Source organism: Gastrolobium bilobum, unplaced genomic scaffold (genome assembly GCF_033153095.1).
Source record: "Gastrolobium bilobum isolate Gb01-03AN ecotype WA unplaced genomic scaffold, APGP_CSIRO_Gbil_v1 utg46476, whole genome shotgun sequence".
NCBI classification, from domain to species: domain Eukaryota; kingdom Viridiplantae; phylum Streptophyta; class Magnoliopsida; order Fabales; family Fabaceae; genus Gastrolobium; species Gastrolobium bilobum.
Window position 1 is genome coordinate 85,894 of NW_026897649.1, and position 18,891 is coordinate 104,784.

Genomic DNA, 18,891 nt, shown 5'->3' on the forward strand with positions numbered 1-18,891 from the left:
GACTTTGGGGGTTGAGGGTGTTGAGCCTTTGTGGCGGCATTTTGGAGCTAAAAGGAGCTTCCTTGTGTATAAAAGAACCACCTTTGTACACTATTTTCGTGTACAGTGAGAGACAGAACCTTGGAGCTGTTGTGTGAGCTCCAAGAGCACCCTTTTTCTGAGTTTGGTTCTATTAAAGTCACACGAGGCACACTTCGTACATTCGGCATATTTCATACATGCATGTAGTGCAAAGTTATACACATACAAAACTTTATTATCTTATAAGAAAATAAATATTATAAATCTCTTTTATGCTAAATGCAATGAGTGTCTAGAATATGCACCACCCATGTTTAATTTCACCCAACTTGTGTCCGGAGGTAACCATGTAATAGGAACAGAAATGTAATTCTTGGTCAGCTTTGTTCCCTTAGAAGTTATTTAGGCTTGTGTATACTCACGAACCAGACTCTCTACGGACTGCACCTTGTATGCTTTCTCGTTATTTTCCACACCATGCACCTGATTGTTTCTCCACTGCCAAGCTAACCAAACAGTAACAACAAAAACCAACGACCAGGGGGCATCAAAGCACAAAATAGATACATTTTGAATATTCAAGGAAAGCCAAGAATCTAAATCAGTATCAAAGAAATCATTTATCAAATTTGGCCTCAAAAGATCAGACCAAACTTTTTTAATCTTTGGACAGTCACGTGCCATATGAATAATTGATTCCTCATGCAAATTACAAATAGGACAGCTAGGAGGACACAGTCTAAAGTTTGTCAGGAAACTCCTAGTTGATAGACGATGATGAGCAGTCTTCCAAAGGAACAAACTTATCCGATTGGGCCCTTTTAAATTCCAAATGGCTGACCATAATTTTCTGTCAATACCATTAGAACTATTTTGATTTAGCAATGTAAAATAAATATTTTTCACAGAAACTTCATCTGATCCAACTAAATTTCACCATTTTCTGTCCATACCATTAGATTCATGAGGAGGCAGCATGCCACTCATAATTTGAACACAATCATCAGGAAGAAAATTAGATATAATCTCACAATCTCAAGTTCCATCATGAATAACATAATCAATTACTCTTTTACCAGCCTCTGTTGGGGAAATTTGAGCAATAACTCTGTTTGCAAGTTTTTCCCCAATGTTCACCCAATGGTCCTCCCAAAAAAGAACAGAAGATCCATCACCCACATCCCAAACCAGCTTGGGTTTAAGCTTATTCAAAACATAACACATAAATTTCCAAAGAAGAGAATTTCCATTCTTCCAAGTTAAATCAGTTTGAGTATTGGATGAATTTGTGTACTTAGCTTTTAATACCTTCACCCAAAACTGATCAGGATCATTAACAAAATTCCAAACTAGTTTTTCCCAAGAAAGCTTCATTCATGACTTGTAATTTCCTCAAACTCAGCCCTCCATCTGCTTTTGGTCTTGTAATTGTGTCCCAACCAATAAGATGCATATGTTTCTTCCTTTCTGTATCACCCCATATAAAGGCTCTTTGAAGCTGTTCCAATTCATTACAGACAGCTTTATGAATCATATTACTTTGCATGAAGTAATACGGCATAGTAGACAACACAGATTGAGAAAGAATCACTCTGCCCGCCTGAGAGAGATACTGGGATTGCCAGCTAGATAATATTTCTTTAACTCTCTCAATTATACCAGCAAATATATTTTTAGTAACTCTACCATGATGTATCATTGCTCCAAGATATCTTCCTATATTTGTTACTCTTTTGAATCCACTATGTTTTGTGATTTTAGTAGCTAACTCATATGGAGTGTTCTTTGAGAAATAAATAGAAGATTTTTGAACATTCACCTTTTGCCCAAAAATGTCTCCAAACAAATTCAAACATCTGAAAAGGATATTAAGCTGATCCTCACTGGCTTCTAGAAAAAGAATCAAATCATCCGCAAATAAGAGGTGAGATATTTTGGGTCCACCCTTACCAGCTCTTATTGGCTTCCAAAGATTCTCATTCACTGTTGTATCAATGATATGAGAAAGCTTCTCCATTGCCAAGACAAACAAGTAAGAAGAGATCGGGTCTCCTTGTCTGACACCTCTGCTTGGTTGGAATTCCTCTGTTAACTTACCATTCCAAATAATGTTGGTTTTTGGAGATGTGACAACTTCCATGACTAGTTTTGAAAGTCTATTAGGAATCTGAATTTCATCAAGCACTCTATGAATGAACTTCCAATTTAAACAATCATAAGCCTTCTCAAGATCCACCTTAAACACCATAAAACACTTCTTACCCCGTATTCTCCTCATAGAATGAACCAGTTCTTGCACAATAATGATATTATCTTGAATATGGCGCTGGGGCACAAAACTAGATTGAGCAGGAGAAATTACTTTCTGCATAATTGCTTTCAGCCGGCTCACAATAAGCTTGCTGATAATTTTATAAATAACCGGGCATAATGAAATTGGCCTAAATTGCTTGATATTCATCGGATTCTGGACTTTAGGAATTAATACCAGCAGAGTAGAATTTATTGATGCTAAAACTTCAGGATAATTTCAAATTTGATTAATCAAGTAACATACCTGAGATTTAATTAATTCCCAATTCTTCTGAAAGAAAAACGCAGGAAAACCATCAATACCTGGTGCCTTGAATGCTCCCATGTTGAAAGTTATTTGTTTAATTTCCATCTCATGCAGGACTTTGCTTAAAGAATCCTTTTCCCGCTCTAGAAGATCAGGCCAAAGGTTTCCTGAAGAAATCCACCTTCTGTCACATAAGTCTTCAGTGAAAAGAGTTTTGAAGAAATTGCAAGCCATGTTTTTGAGTTCCTCAGGATCTGAAATCCAAGCCTCTCCATCATTTTTAAGCTTGAAGATTTTATTCGATTTCCTTCTGACAACCGTACTGAGATGATAGAAACGGGTATTCCTATCTCCATCCGCAATCCATTTCTGCCTAGACTTTTGAAACCAAAAAAGTTCCTCTTCTCGAAGAACATTAATAAGCATTCTCTGATAATCATTCTCCAAATTCATCAGAGCTTGAGAATCATTTTGAGTACGGTTGTTCTGGATGTTGGCAATTTTTTGGGTAATACTATTTTTCGTTCTATCAATATCCCCAAAAACTTTCTTATTCCATATTCTAAGTTCAGGCACCAATCTTTGTAGCATATATGGAAAATCAAAATCAGAGTCCCACTTGGCCCAGATAAAGCTATTAAAAGCTTGATGTTTCTGCCAGGCTGCAAAAAATCTAATAGGCTTCTTACCTTTCTCATCTGAATTTTCAAATAACTTTATTAATAGAGGATTGTGATCAGATAATATCCGAGGAAGGGAAGACACTCTAGCATCATCAAACATCATTCTCCACTCCAAATTCGCTACAACTCTGTCAAGCCGTTTAAAAATTCTTCTCAAATTGGTCTATTTAGAACCTTGCCAGGTGAATAGAGGACCATCATAGCCCAAATCTATCACCTGACAATCTTCAAGCACAGAAGAGAAATCAGCACACTTGGTTGGATCAGCTGGAACACCCCCTATCTTCTCATAAGTGTAAGCTATTTCATTAAAATCACCACCCAATAGCCACGGTCTATTCATAGTTTCACTAAGTTTTCTAAGATCTTCCCAAAGATTATTTCTAACATTTTGAGAAGAACTAGCATAAATAGTAGTGAAATCAAATGAATTACCTGTAGGAAGAGAGACTCTACAATGAATAAATTGAACTGACTTGGATAGAAGAGCTATCCAAATATCCCCTGCAAAACCCTGAGCTTCTTGAACTAAAAGGTTATCAAATCTCAACTTCTTCATTAATTTTTTGCACACCTCGCTTTGAGTTCTGGTTTCATGGAGAACAACAATATCAGTAGAATTTTTCCTGACCATGGACTTAAGGGTGTGTTTGGTACAAGAGAAATTTTTTGATATTCGAGAATCACGATTAATGGGAATACAATAGAAATTGAGTTTACTTGGAATCTTACGAAAAATGTGTTTGGTTCGCCAAAATATTACCGAGAATATTGAATAAAGATTACTGATTCCATGTTTGGTTTAGAACGAAATATGACTTGGAATATAAGGTTATTTTACAAAATAACCCCAAACTATTTTTACTTTTGTAATTGATAGATTGGGTCTAGGTTTTTATGTGTGTTGGGGTATTTTTGTTTCAAAAATTATTGTTGTGCTTCCCTTTACTTGGTATTCTGAATTACCATATTATTTTTGGTAATCTGAATAGTGATTTTTCTTTATAAATCAAATTACTGGTAATCCTTGGATATCCGGAAACTGGTTTTTGTTCCTTCTACCAAACATGGTAATTGGGTTTACCAAAGAAAGTTTACTAGTAATCCTTTTAAAATACTTGTACCAAACACACCCTAAGAGTACTACCAAAATCTTTCTTAGCAACCCCTCGAGTATTCCATATTAGGACATTCATTGATAACTGAGGAAGCTTTTTGCAGGGGTTAGAGAACCATGCTTATTCTTATCATTCAGCAAACCATTATTCTCTGCATTTTCCTACTCCATATTCGCACAATCAGTCTCAACATGATTTCTATCCACTCCCATCCAATTTGGAGGTTTTGGGTCCAGATTCCTATAATGTTTATTCTGTTCATTGTTATCTACTTCCATACAATGGATATGATGCTTGATCAGATCTTCATTCCTCTTAGCATATTCAGCTACTGTTGGACTTATTATTCCAGAATGATTCCCTACTTCAGAATCTCTAATTTCAAACGGTGCTTTATTACCCACTGAACTAGTAGAACCAGAACCCCTATTTTTGTTTTCACCAGTACTTTTTCCAGCTTTTGATTTGCTCTCATACTCCTTCCTTTCATCTCCCACCAAAATGAATTTAGATTTTGTTTCCACCAGCTCCACAGGATTAGATGCATTCTTCCTATTTTTGGATTGAAGGGACTTCTGAGAATCATCTTGATGTAAAATCATGGCTTTTGACTTGTCATTCTCTTCATTCTGAGATGCATCCTTCCTTAGAACATCAAAATTAGTACCATTTTTCTTCTTCATTTGATCCTCTTTTCCTTTATGTGAGTCCACTCTATTACTCTGAGAACCTTTATTTCTTCTGTTCCTCGACACCTGCATCCAAGGGCCAAATTTAGAATTACCCTCTGCTATCTCTTCTTCCACCTTGTCCTAATTCTCTTGACTGATAGACACCACTTCTCGACTCTGACTCTCTTGATTAGCCTCCTGTGAAACTTTTGTTGGGCAGGTTTCCAATATATGACCATATTTACCACATCCATAGCAAATGACTCTCCACCCGTTTTTATTATTGTACAGTCTGACATATTGCGTACTAAATTTTGTGTAAATTTTAAAATGCAAAATATATTCGTAGTTATTTTAATGATGTATCACTTTTTGTTTTTTTTATGCAAAAAGTTTATATTAGTACTAGTACAGAGTAAGTTTGTATTTTTCTGATTCAATTTTTTTAGTAATTATGTGTAAGTTTTTCAAGAAAGTTTATACATGTGAAATTTAAAGTATGAACTTTCTATATTAAAAACAAGGGAATTTATATTTATTATCATTTTTTCTTATCACTTTTTGTTGTCAATCTTATCATCATTAGTCAAAATCAAATTAACAGATACAAAATAATATCAAGTAAGAATTATTTATTTGATTTTGATTCAATTATGGGAGAAGGTTATAATTACAATAGAAAAATGGGAAAGGTTATATTTATTATCATTTTAGGCTTACTACTTTTCCTATCTACTTGGTTACTGTTCGATCAATTTAAAATCAACAGTTGAAAAAGAAGAAAAACTAATTGTCATTATTTTCAAATTGATTCAATGGTAATCAAATAGGTAGTAAAAATAATGGGAAAAATGTTTGTCCTTTTAAATGACACAACTTATATCATTTCACTCTCACAAAGATGTGGGAAAAGTGTTTGTCCTTTTAAATGACACAACTTATATCATTTCACTCTCACAAAGATGTAGGACCAACACCTTTATTTTTTTGTCCACTCTCTCTCTCCTCCTTTATCTATCTCTTTCTCTCACTTAAAATGACACAACTTTACATCTTTTAAAATGATACACCCTTTTCCCAAAAATAATAAGTCTAAAATGATAGTAAGTGTAACTTCTCCTTATTTTACATGCAAAGAAGTATATTGAAATCATAGTAAATAAATAATAAATAAATAAAAATAATGATGATAAAAATTATAGGTAATACTTACTATCATACTTTCTTACCACTTTTTACTATCAATTTTGTTATTGTTGGATCAAAATTAAATTACCAGTTTGTTGGATCAAAATCAAATCAACGATTATAAAATAATATCCAGTGAAAGCCGTTGATTTAATTTTGATTCAACAATAATAAAATTAATAGTAAAAAGTGATAAAAAAATATATAATAAGTAATACATCCCCACAAAAATTTATGGTGTGTTTGAAAGTGTTTTAATTTTTTTGTTTTCAAAAACTGTTTTAAATATGAATTCTAAAAGGGTTTGATGTTTGTCATTTTAAATTACATAAGTTATGTCATTTTAGAAGAGAGATAGACACAAAAAATGAAAATCATGATAGAGAAAGTGGGTGGTTTTTTTAATTTAAATTTTAAATAAAAAAATATTATTATGTGGTTGTCTCTCTTTTTAAATGACATAACTTTATGTCTTTTAAAATGACAAATTTTTTCCATTTTAAAAACTGATTTTGGGAGTAAAAAAACAAAAACAAACTTGTTTGAGTGTAGTTAAATTCAAGTTATAAAAAAGTTATAATTATTTACAAAAATGCCATTAATGAAGTTTTAGAATTACAAAAATGCCACTGTAAAGTAGTTGTTTTGAGTTCTAATATATTAATGAATCTTGATATTTATGAAATTGCCACCGCCTAAACAAAAAAACCAAAAACACCGCAGGAGAACATCGGGAGGTTATTTTGGTTTTCTAGTTTTTTAAAATTAAAAAAGAAGGTAAAAGTGTTTGTCATTTTAAATGACATGAAGTTATGTCATTTTAAGAGAGATAGATATAGAATAAATTTTTTTTATTTAAATTTTAAATTAAAAAAAAATTATCCACTTTCTCTCTCTCATAATTTCTATTTTCTGTATCTATCTAACATAACTTATGTCATTTAAAATGACTAGCACGAAGTCAAAAAAAAAAAATCATTGTTTTGGAAAACATTTTACAAAACAATCATTTTCAAACAAATTTTTTTAGTTTTTGTTTTAAAAACTGTTTTTGAGGATATGAATGAAACAGAACCTTAGTCTTTAAAAACTAATTTGTATAGAAAGATGTGCTTATTTATATAGAAAAAACAATGGGGAATATTTAAAAAACAATGACAACGACACTGACAACGACAACGACACCCGGTAGTGTTGCTATTTATTTTATTTATTTATTTGGAACCGAGTAACTCAGTTTCCTTTTCCATACTCGTACAGTTTTTCCTTCGCAGTGCAAGTCTTTCACGAACCTCCTCCAGGATGTCTCTATAAAGTCTGTGTAGCGACACCGTGTTCGCTGGTCTAGTTTATGTGTTTAAGCCTTCTTTGTTTTGTTTAATTTCCTGGACTATACAAAAAAAAGAGACAGAGAACGCGAGTTGTTAATGAAACTGCTCCTGTCTGTAACCGTTTTCAGAGGAGGATTGCTTCATTTGCTTGGTGTTGTTGTTATTGCTTTTACGTTATACACTGTTTCCCCTGCTCAGGGATCTCGTTGTTCAATATAAACGGTTTTGTTTTTTGTTGTGGCGAATGAGGAGGATTCAGATTGGTTACTAAAGCGTGACGAAGCGACAATTATCTTTTTTTTTTTTTGGGTTTTTGAGTTTGTTGACTTGTGTTGAACGATGTTGAATCATGGGTCAAATGTTTTCGCTGAAGGTGGGAATCGAATGTTTCTGAGAATCTGAGGTTTCTCTTTTTTGTGGTTAACCGCAGGCTGATTGTGATTCTTTTTTTTTTGTAAAGGGGTGGTTTGTTCCGGTGAGGATGAGCTGTATGAGCCGCTATGGAAGGCCTGTGCGGGTCCACTGCCTGTCGATGTTCCTCGTGTTGGCCAGAGGGTCTTCTATTTCCCTCAAGGACACACCGAGCAAGTGAGTTTTCATTTCATTCCCTTTTGCAAAAATTTCTCTTTTTTTCTTTCCTTGGCAGAAATTTTTTGCTTTTATGTTGTGAAAATGGAATTGTTGGGTAATCTTGGTTATGCTGGATTTTTTATTTATTTATTATTTTTTAATTAATTTTTGTTGTTGTTGTTTATGTAGTTTGAGGTGTGCGAAAATCAAGAACTGAATCAGAGTATTCCTCCGTTGAAACTTCCCACAAAGATCCTTTGTCGCGTCGGGAATGTCCATTTAATGGTAAATCTTTTCTCTTTAATAATCACCCTTCATTTCTATTTTTTTTTTAAATAATTATATAAAAGAAAAATGAAAAATCCCCCAACAAAAATCACATAATATGTTAATTGATAATTTCATACCAAAAATTTGTACATAGAAACACCAAACCAAGATGATCCTTTGACCATCTTCTCATTAACCACATAAAAAACCACTCCCCAATTAAACTTGACTAGGAAGTATAAGACTGCATACAAAGATTCTCTCACCCCACACTCACTAGTTGGGTTTGTTTGGGCAGTTGTTGCTGAGAAGATGGTCAAACGATCACCTTGATTTTGGTGTTTCTATGTACAATTTGGTGTGAATTTATCCACTAATATATTATGTGATTTTGTTGTTGGGAGTAAACAAAAGCTTACACTGAATTTTGGTATGTTTTAGGCTGAACAAGAAACAGATGAGGTTTATGCACAGATTACTTTGGTGCCAGAATCTAATGTAAGGATGTAGTTGCCCCTTTTGACTTTCAATAGTTTTCGTGGTCAACCTTAAGATTCTTTTGCCCCGTTGGTTTAGATTCTAATGGAACAAATGTGTTAGCAAGCTGAGCCTACAAGCCCTGATCCGTGCACTGCTGAACCTCCGAGGGCAACATTTCACTCATTCTGCAAGGTCTTAACTGCTTCGGATAGCAGAAGGCGTGGTAGCTTCTCTGTTCGCATGAAACATGCCACAGAATGCCTTCCTGCTTTGGTAATACTTTCTATTTCGTTTTTATTGAATTCCTTTTGGGTTTCCATTCCCAAATTACCAGTTCGAGCATTGGAGTGGTAAGATTGCTTCTTGTGAAAGGAAGATCACATCTGGAAAACAGTCTCTTTACAAAACTGCAAGGATAAGACCGTGTACAATTGATTTTCACTTTTACTCTCGCAAGTCGGGTTTTCCCTTTATTCCCAAATTACCTTAGGCCCTTGTTTATGTTTGAAAATAATGTTTGGAATAGGACATGTCTCAACCAACTCAAGAATTGGTCGCCAAGGATCTTCACGGTTATAAATGGCACTTTAAGCATATATTTAGAGGTAATGGACATGAGAAGTTTTCATTTCAGTCCTTGTGATTTAACTTTGGAATCGCCTAATGATTTTCCCTTGAACTTGTGTTTCTTTTTTATCAGTTCAGCCACGCAGACACTTACTCACGACTGGATGGAGTACTTTTGTGACTTCCAAGAGATTAGTTGCTGGAGATACCTTTGTGTTTTTGAGGTAAACATTCATTTTTTTTTTCCATCCTTAGTTTCATTCATATAGTTCGAAGATTTCTACTGTAAATTCATGTAAGAATGTATATATTTTGCTGTAAAAGATTTACTTTAACTAAGATCTTGTGTATATAGAGGGGACAACGGGGAATTACGCGTTGGAGTGAGGCGTCTTGCTCGTCAGCCAAGTAGCATGCCGTCATCTGTGATTTCCAGTCAGAGCATGCACCTACGAATTCTAGGAGTTCTTGCAACTGCCTCTCATGCTGTTTCAACTCAGGCTCTTTTTGTAGCATATTATAAGCCAAGGTAGAATTTTTACTTATTTCAAGAACTAGAAAATGTGTTAATGATAAATAAATTAGTACATGATTTGTTGACATGAGCTTTTGTTTGCTTAGGACGAGCCAGTTCATCATAAGCGTGAACAGGTACTTGGAGGCTATCAACAATAAGTTTAGTGTTGGCATGAGGTTCAAGATGAGGTTTGAGGGAGATGATTTCACTGAGACTGACAAAAGGTAGTAAAATTTATCACAGTAGTTTGTTTTGCGACCTTTTCATAGCTGTTCTAATACATGGTTGATAAGATTTTCCGGTACCGTAGTTGGAGTAGAAGATATTTCTCCTTATTGGGTAGATTCAAAATGGCGATCACTTAAGGTATTTTATTTTGTCATCTTTTTTTTTTTTGAAATATTTCAATCGATTCATTGTTTCGTAGTAATCCGATTCGGGACGGGTTCAAGATTAAGACTTTAAACTCCTCCGAAAAGTGGTACTGAGAAAGTTAATCATTGACTCCGAAGTTAATCATTTTATTTTCGGTTATCATATGTTATTCATTTTTTTCCCAGGTTCAATGGGATGAAGCTGCAGCTGTTACAAGACATGATAGGGTTTCACCATGGGAGATAGAACCTTTTGTGGCTTCTGCTTCGACACCCTCGATTCAACCTACAGTTGTAAAGACTAAAAGGCCTCGACCACCCAGTGAAGTTCCAGATGTTGGTGAGGAATCATTTCTAATAACTCCTTCCATTTCTTATATTGATCAAGTTATTGGTTTTGTTTGACACTCTACATTCCACTTTCGAACTAGACATAACATCGGCTGATATGAATAGTAAAAGCAACAGCAACACTATATTAAGGGATACAATAGAAGGAAGTTGGCTATCTTCTCCCAATTCTAGTTCTCCTTCTCATTTGAATCAGGACACAACGGATGATAGCGAGAGTGTCTCAGCTTGGCCTGTTTCAAATCCTCAGTCATCTAGATTGAACAACGATCATGTGCTTGTTGACCAAGTTGATAAGGAGAAGAAAGTCGAGACTGCTACAAGTTATCAATTGTTTGGAATCAAGGCTATTGATCATTCCAGGAACTCACCTGCTGTAGAAAAGGCATCAACACATGCAGGAAATGTACCCAGAGTTATTACCACCGAAGGCTATGTCAGCTGTGGAGTCCAGGTTACATGGTTTGGTTACTTATCCCTTTTTATGGCAATCTTTTCTTACAAGCTTAAAAAGCTTAGAGTTGAGATTGTGGAAATCTGTGTCTAAAACGAGTTGACACAACACGCATATGACACAAACACGAAATCGTTTAACCCGCACACAACATGTATATGTTGACGGGTCAAAAACTCGAACTCATATATGACCCGTTGTGGGTCGTGGGTCGACATTACATTACACGAAAAAAAATTTAATAAAAAAAATATTTTTTTAAAAAAAAACCCTAAAATAAACAAGTAAACTATAATTCATATACAAGTAATAAAATGGACAATCAATTAAAATGAGAAAATAACATTCACCAAATTCCTTAAATCTCAATTAAAATAGCATAAATTCATTAACTTGTCATCAACCTAAAAAAAACATCAACAACCTCATAAGTAATCCAAAAGAGAATATTACAAGTGTCATCAACCTCGTAATTTCATATTACCATCATCAACCTCATGGCTAGTGCAAAGTACAAACTCATCAAAATAAAATTAGACAATAAATATTCTAAATTGATCACAAATTTCATTAAACACTAGTTTATGAATCAAGTTCATTTCTTGATTGCTCCACCATCAAGTCCTCCATTAAGTCTTCAGTTAAATCTTCTATAGTACAATTTCATCATCTATTATAAAACAAGTAACAAAAATAATTAGAGCAATAAAATATGGGAGCATCTAATCTCATGTTGTAGGAGATACTTCTCTCATGTCATAGACCCAACATATGGTGGGTCCCACCATGTGTTAAAAAATAAAAAATAAAAATTTAAAAGGCATGTTTGTCGATGTATCTACAACATAAGATAACTCTCTACTATCACATGAGAGAATAATTTCCCATAAATTATATAGCCAAAAAAACATCTACAACCATAAATAAGATAAAAATATTACCAATGGCTACATAAAGCCAATCTCTAGTGCAAATTAAAGTCTCCACTACATCATGTGTGAGAACTTCTATATTGGTCTGGAACTCTTCCCCCAACACTGAAGGCACTTTCAGAAGCAACACTATAGATGAGTATGCTAAAGATATCTCTGGCCATTGAAGCAACTTGTCGATACCTGAATTGGTTATCCTTCCAATATGCTAATACATCTAATTTGAGTTTTGCATCAACCCTTGGCTCCTTTATGTATAGCTCAAGTTGTGACTTTAGAGGAACAATTACCTCATTAAAAGACATGAATCCCTAATAAAATTAAACAAAAAAAACCGAAACACAAATGAAGCCAAGTTAGAGTTAAAAAAGAAGCAAAGCAACAAATAAAATAGAAAGCGATAAAACAAAAGATCAACTTACACTCAAGACATAATCAACAACCTTTAAGAATGAAGCTAAGCTAGGATCAGTGGTTGCCCCACCTGTGTGTTGTGTTGAGGAAGTTATTGAAGAAGGGTCAGCTCCATACATTGCATACTCATTAAACAATTTAAACAATTGCCTCTTCACCATTTCCATTTCTTAGATTGCAGAAGTTTCTTCAAACAACTTTCCCTAATACCATTCAATAAAATTCATCATATACTTAGGGTCCAAAATGCATGCTATGGCCAAAATAGTACTATATTCAGAGTAATACTTATTAAATTTATTGAACGTCTTTGAAGCCATCTCCCTAATATAGTCATCATCACTTTGCAAAGTATTGTGTAATGTCAAGTGTGCTTTAAATACCAAGGGAAAGTAGAGATTTGCTGTTGCATACTTAGTGCCAGAGAATATATAAGTAATATCATGAAAAACAATAAGAAACTTGTTGATCTTTCAATCTTTTCTCATTCTTCTATAGATGGACAATGTAGTCAATCTAAAATGTGCAAAAGCACGTTTATAATACAAAGCATCATTAAGCATGATAAATGTAGAATTCCACCTAATAGGAACATCTTGCCTCAAACTCTTCTTAGAAACAAGTGAACTCTGAGTAACATACTCAAAAAAAATTCTTTCCTACCCTGTGAACCCCTCACATATTTAATACTTTCCTACACTTTTACAATTGAAGTGTCAACCTCTTTCAAACCATCATTAACAATCAAATTTAGAGCATGAGCACAACAACACAGATTAAGAGTATCAGCACTAGTCCAAATCTATTGGTGAACAACATCTAACTCCTCTGGTGGAGTAAAAACTAAAAAGAAGAATTCATGTTGTTTCTCTTGCTTGGATAGATCTGTAGTAGAGGACACAAAGCAGAAAACTCTTGTATCAAAGATCGTGTTTTTGGCAAGATAAATCTCCATTGGATGGTGTAGTGATTTGCGCAATTGCATTATACGAGAGACAAAACAATATAGTTATTGGATGTCATTTGTGTAGCAATTTTCGACTTCCTTCCATACCTCATAACAGGTCTCAAAAGGAATAAATAGACTAGGGATGTCTGGATCAATGGATTTCCTAAGGATACTTAAGTGTTGAGCATCAACCCTCTTCCATTCAGTTTTGTTGTGCCTTGGGAACATATGCATGCTTTGTGGTGAGATGATTCAAATATCCTTGTCTTTTAAACCAAATCTTAGCAAAGGTATACCAAGACTTTAAAGTACTAGATCCGGTCAACTTTTTCGTCATGATGGACGGTACATTCATATTGGAGAGGCCACCGGAACTTTAAACGGTTGAGCCATTGGAAAATGGGTTATAACCTCTAGGAACATGAAAAATCCCCAATCTACGAAAGTAATTATTACCCGAAGGAAAATGTAGGTACCAGTAAAAGATTGGAATGTCGAAGAGGACTGACCGAAGTGGACCCACTGATCAGTGAGACTAGATCTGGACACGAAGGAGACTGGCGAGCTCGCTTGAGGTAGTCTGCCAAAAAAATGGTGTTGTCATCAAGGCACGAGGCCGACCAACTGAAGAAATATTAGCTAAGTACAGAAAATGAATTCCAAGGGAAGGCTCCACCCAGATATCCAGCAACCTTTGGGAGTCCAAAAGCACCTTTCCTCATGCAACTCTGTTATCTTATTAGTTAAAAAATCCTTTCTTCTATTTATATCACCAAAGACTAATTTATTTTACTATTTAAGGAGCAGAGTGAATTCGCTAATCATTTGGTTTAAATCATTCTCGTTATTCCACTTATCATGCATGAAATCCGTAAAGTTAGGATGGTCCATCCACGCAGCAAGAAATCTAAAAGGCTCACCTGCCAAGCCTTGTGTTGCACATCCAACTTGACAAGCAAAAGATTATGGTTTGACTTAATGTTGGGTAGTGCTCTTACTTCTGAATTTATGAATTGCAACCTCCAGGTAACATTTGCACATGCCCTATCAAGTTTTTTCAAAACCCTTTCCAACTGATTCCACTTAAGACCTTGTCAAGAAAAGTTTGACTTTGACCACATATTATCTTCCACCTTACAATCATCCAGGAATGCTCCAAATCTATGGCACTTCGCAACATCAGAGCGTGTTCCCCCAACTTTCTCGTTGCTACTTTTTATATCATTGAAATCACCAGCTAATAACCAAGGGCCATTGATGGATTGCCGAAGCAGCTTTACGTCATCCCACATCCCATGTCTCAGGTCCTCCCTTGGATTAGCATACACGGCAGTACAAAAAGACCTACTTCGAGAAGCAAACTCAAGTCACATGTGAATAAATTGATTTGACTGAGCCATAGACTCAACTCTAACTTTTTTTTAGTCCCATAACACCCATATTCCACCAGAGTAACCATCCGCTTCTTCAAAAATGACTTTATCAAAATTAAGCTTTCTTATAATAGGCCTACTTTTGTCGCTCTGACACCGAGTCTCCATCAAAACCACAATATCAACAACATGTTTCACCACCATCATTTTCAGAGTTCGAGCAATCTTGGGTTTAGTTGTGCACCTAGAATTCCGTAAAAGCAAAGACATTAAGACACCATGGAAGTGGTTGCAGGATGGCCTTGTTCCTGCGATAAGCTACCCATCACTATGTCCTCATCTACATCAAGTGTCATATCAGAGCCTTCCATTGTTCCATGCGCACCAGGATTAGGTGGTTTGGGTTCACATAATGTCAAAGACACTTCCTTAAGAGCCTCACCTAGAGCTAACTTGGCAAGGACCTGATCAGAAGGAATGTCTTTAGGGCCCTTGATATTCGACAATGAGGAAGCAATAGGCTTGATATCAGCTACAAGACAAGAGACATCCTTATATTTGTAAGAGTTATGAGGCACCCTCGGGTTATTTACCATAATCATCATATCATTCCTTTGATGATCTTTACCACTCAAACTTCCTCCCCTTACCAGCTTAAATTCGTTAGCGGTTTCAATAACCCTAACTTTTTCCTTTGCTTCATTTCTCTTCATGGAGCCTCTCTTCACTTCTGCAATCTGAGTTCCATTACCACACTTTTCTACCTCTACTGAGCTATCCTGGGCCGTACTCTCATGCTTGCTCTCTGCGGGTTGACCACCAGAGACCCTCGGCACTGACTTCAACTTACTATGACTTTCCTTTTCCCCTTACCTCAGTCGATATTTGCCTTACCAGCCAATTTTTTTTCCTTTTTTTGCCCCAGAAACAACCATCCATGGGCCATAGTGCGAATTTGAGTCCTCATCCATATCGCTCTCAAGTTCCTGGGAAGGATTCATTTCTTTCGAGTTGCTAACCTCTTTTGCGACTACTAAACTAGCATCGGCACAGATGTTGGACAAACATCAATTCTGTGACCGTATTTTTCGCACATATAACAAATCATGTGAAGTCTTTCGTATTCCACCTACTTGTAACGGCCATTAATGAAATATTCTGCTTTTAATGGCTGGCTAAGGTCCAACTCAACACAAATTCTTGCAAATTTACCCTTTGCCAGGTTTGTGGTTACTGCATCCAATTTGACAAATCTTCCCAACCAGTTTCCCATACTTCTCATCAAAGAGGTATTTATATACTCTATAGGAAACCCAGGATACTATTCGAAGTTTGGCACCAAGCTTTGATGGCTAGGTGATAAGGGTCTTCCATCAAAGCAAAGTTTATATCCTTTTGTTGTTCGAATTCCACCATATAATAGTCATTTTCAATATCTGTAACAAAAACATTTCCTTCTCTGGCCCACATATTTTCCAACCTTTTCTTCATGAAATTGAACAACAATCTCTTCCCAAGCAGTTTAACTAATTGAGTTTGCTTCAAGGGTTTCCAGGCTTTCTTCTTAAATTCGTCTGTAAGCTTAAAGTTAATCCTTCCATTTTTTCTAGTCTCTAGAATGAATTCATGAGCCTCTAACGAGCTTTCCTGACCATTTGAACCTTTTTCCTCCTCTTCCATCTCGTCAATGTTTTCATTCTCATTATCTTCTCCTGAGTCCTATTCTCCATTGTGTCTCAAGAGGTTTCCTTAAAGCTTGCTTGAGCGTCCATCCAATCCTCCTACCTTTGGACTAAGGACTGCTCATTCGAAAAAGAGTCACCAGTGCTTTTATATTTCTTCGTGCTTCTTTGAAGGTTATCAACCTACTCATTGGAGATCAACTCTGGATCGACGGCGGAGTGCATGGGCACATAAACCAAAACCTTAGTAGAACTCTTCAATTTTTAAAAGACAACTTTTTTTAGATTTTTATTTCTTTACATTTCATGATTTATTTTCTTATTTAATTATGAATAGGTAAAGTATGTTAAGAGCACTGAAAATTTATCCCTACGAACCAAACATGTCATTTTTTTAAAAAATTCATTATCTTGGAATTTCACCCAGTAAATATAGAAAAAAATGTCTGTCCTTTTAAAGGACATATAATGGTGTCATTTTAAGAGAGAGAAAGACAACCTAGTATTTTTTATTTAAAATTTAAATTAAAAAAAAAATCATTCACTTTCTCTCCCATGATTTCTATTGTCTATATCTTTCTTTCACTTAAAATTACATAACTATGTGTCCTTTAAAAGGACAAACACTAAACCCATAAATGTAATTAAACCCCCTTCCAATTGGAATCATTAATATGAATTATTTTGTTTGATCTATTCATATTGAATTGCAGTGCTGACTTAAACAGCGTCCAGTGTTCGAATGTAGAAAGCTGGCTTGAAAGAACAGATAATGAGATAAAGAATTGTGGGCACGACAACTCATATAAGCCATTCCGAGGCAAAGAGAAGATAAGTGATGCAAAATGCTCATGGCCATTATTAACGGACAGTTCTGACAAAAGCACTGACAGAACGACAAATTCATATTCAAACGAGTATTCTGGCCCGTCCTGAATTTCTGATATATAGTTTTAGTTAATAAGGCCTGATAATATAAGGTATGATTGTATAAGGCCTGATTAAATTTCAATATTATCTAGTGTTTGACATGATATTGTATAAGATAATATATTGTATAAGATATATCATCCAATGTTTGGTAATACATTGTATAATACTAGATAGGTTAAAAATAAATATTTTTGTTAAGAATACCTTTTAATAATGAATTTACATAATTCTTCCAAATATATCAGATGATATTATTTTTTTATAGAAATATGTTGATCGGTGTGTCCAAAAAATATATTGATTTTTATAAAAATAAAAATCTCCAATATTATAAACATTTATATTAAAATTTATTTTTTATTTTAATATACTAATATTAAAATAATATATTAATTCTTGATAATTACATTGGTTAATACATCAACCCCTTATCAGGCCTAATCCTATCCTCCTAGGCCTGATTAAGTTATACATCATTTTGATGTATGAAGGGATCCTGTTGTATAAGTGTTGCGACTCGGCAAGTGCACCGGTCATAAAGTAATAAAGTGTACCGGAGTACGAGATCATTCCCACGAGGATCGGATTTTCAAGCACTAGTTCACTAATCGCGTTTTAGTTGGACAATCAAGAATTGGATTTGAGAGAATTTGTAACTGAAGAATTTAAAATTAAAAACAAGTAATAGCATTCAATTAAAGAAAATTCAGAATTAAAAAGACAATTGAAAAAGATGATGATTGATTACGAATTAAAACAAGCGTAGTTAAGGTTTCGACTTCCCCCAATATCCTCAATATGTTATGGATTAAACTGTCAAGAATCTGTTCTTAATATATTGCCAATCAATTCTTTCTAAGTTAATTAAGGTTCAATTCCTTGTTACCCTAAATCTATGTGATCTCAGAAGAACCTTAGTTCCCCGGTTATTCCCCAAGGAAACATGCATTAAGATCAAGAATTCCAAGATTGCACAATTACCCTATGTCTATCCCTAGATCACAAGGATTATGATAAATTTATCTAATCAGGATTCATGCACCAACATCCCTATTGTCATACAATTCCCCAAAATCATTCTATAAGGAGCAAACTTATAGAAAGCATTAAAGACAGATAAATTTATTCAATTATAAAAAAGAGAAGAATTCAGAGACAATTTAATTCAGAAACATAAATATTCAATTGGGTTCCATCTACCCCTAACTACATAAAGGACTAGCCTAGCATACTGAATTGAAAAACAATAATAAATAAAAGAGAACCCCAAGCCTCCATTGGTGTGATGTTGACTTGGTTCCTCAGTGTTCCAGCGCTCCTCAACAGGATTCCTCCTCCAGGTCTCTATGTAATTCTCTAGACTTGTGAATTGGTGAATTGGTCTGACCCTCAGCTCCCTATTTATAATCTTCAAAGCCACATCCTTCATTGCATCTCCCACCGTATCCGTATC

General features: G+C 34.8%; 1 protein-coding gene across 1 annotated transcript; it reads left to right on the plus strand.

Moving 5' to 3' along the window:
* The first annotated feature begins 7,853 nt into the window (after positions 1–7,853).
* LOC133308968 (auxin response factor 9-like) lies at positions 7,854–17,441 on the plus strand. The gene is made up of 13 exons (XM_061509695.1): positions 7,854–7,945; positions 8,033–8,160; positions 8,332–8,427; positions 8,854–8,910; positions 9,013–9,165; positions 9,419–9,497; positions 9,593–9,683; positions 9,815–9,988; positions 10,081–10,200; positions 10,270–10,342; positions 10,537–10,690; positions 10,782–11,163; positions 17,219–17,441. Exons 1-13 carry the CDS (start codon positions 7,912–7,914, stop codon positions 17,439–17,441), a joined length of 1,764 nt encoding a protein of 587 aa, XP_061365679.1. The 5' UTR covers positions 7,854–7,911.
* Positions 17,442–18,891: the final 1,450 nt, after the last annotated feature.

Bases quoted from the DNA above. Each gene is read 5' to 3' on its own strand.
- LOC133308968 (XM_061509695.1), top strand. From the start codon at position 7,912: ATGTTGAATCATGGGTCAAATGTTTTCGCTGAAG. The intron at 7,946-8,032 runs GTGGGAATCGAA...TTTTTTGTAAAG, and splicing joins GTCAAATGTTTTCGCTGAAG to GGGTGGTTTGTTCCGGTGAG. The intron at 10,343-10,536 runs GTATTTTATTTT...TTTTTTTCCCAG, and splicing joins CAAAATGGCGATCACTTAAG to GTTCAATGGGATGAAGCTGC.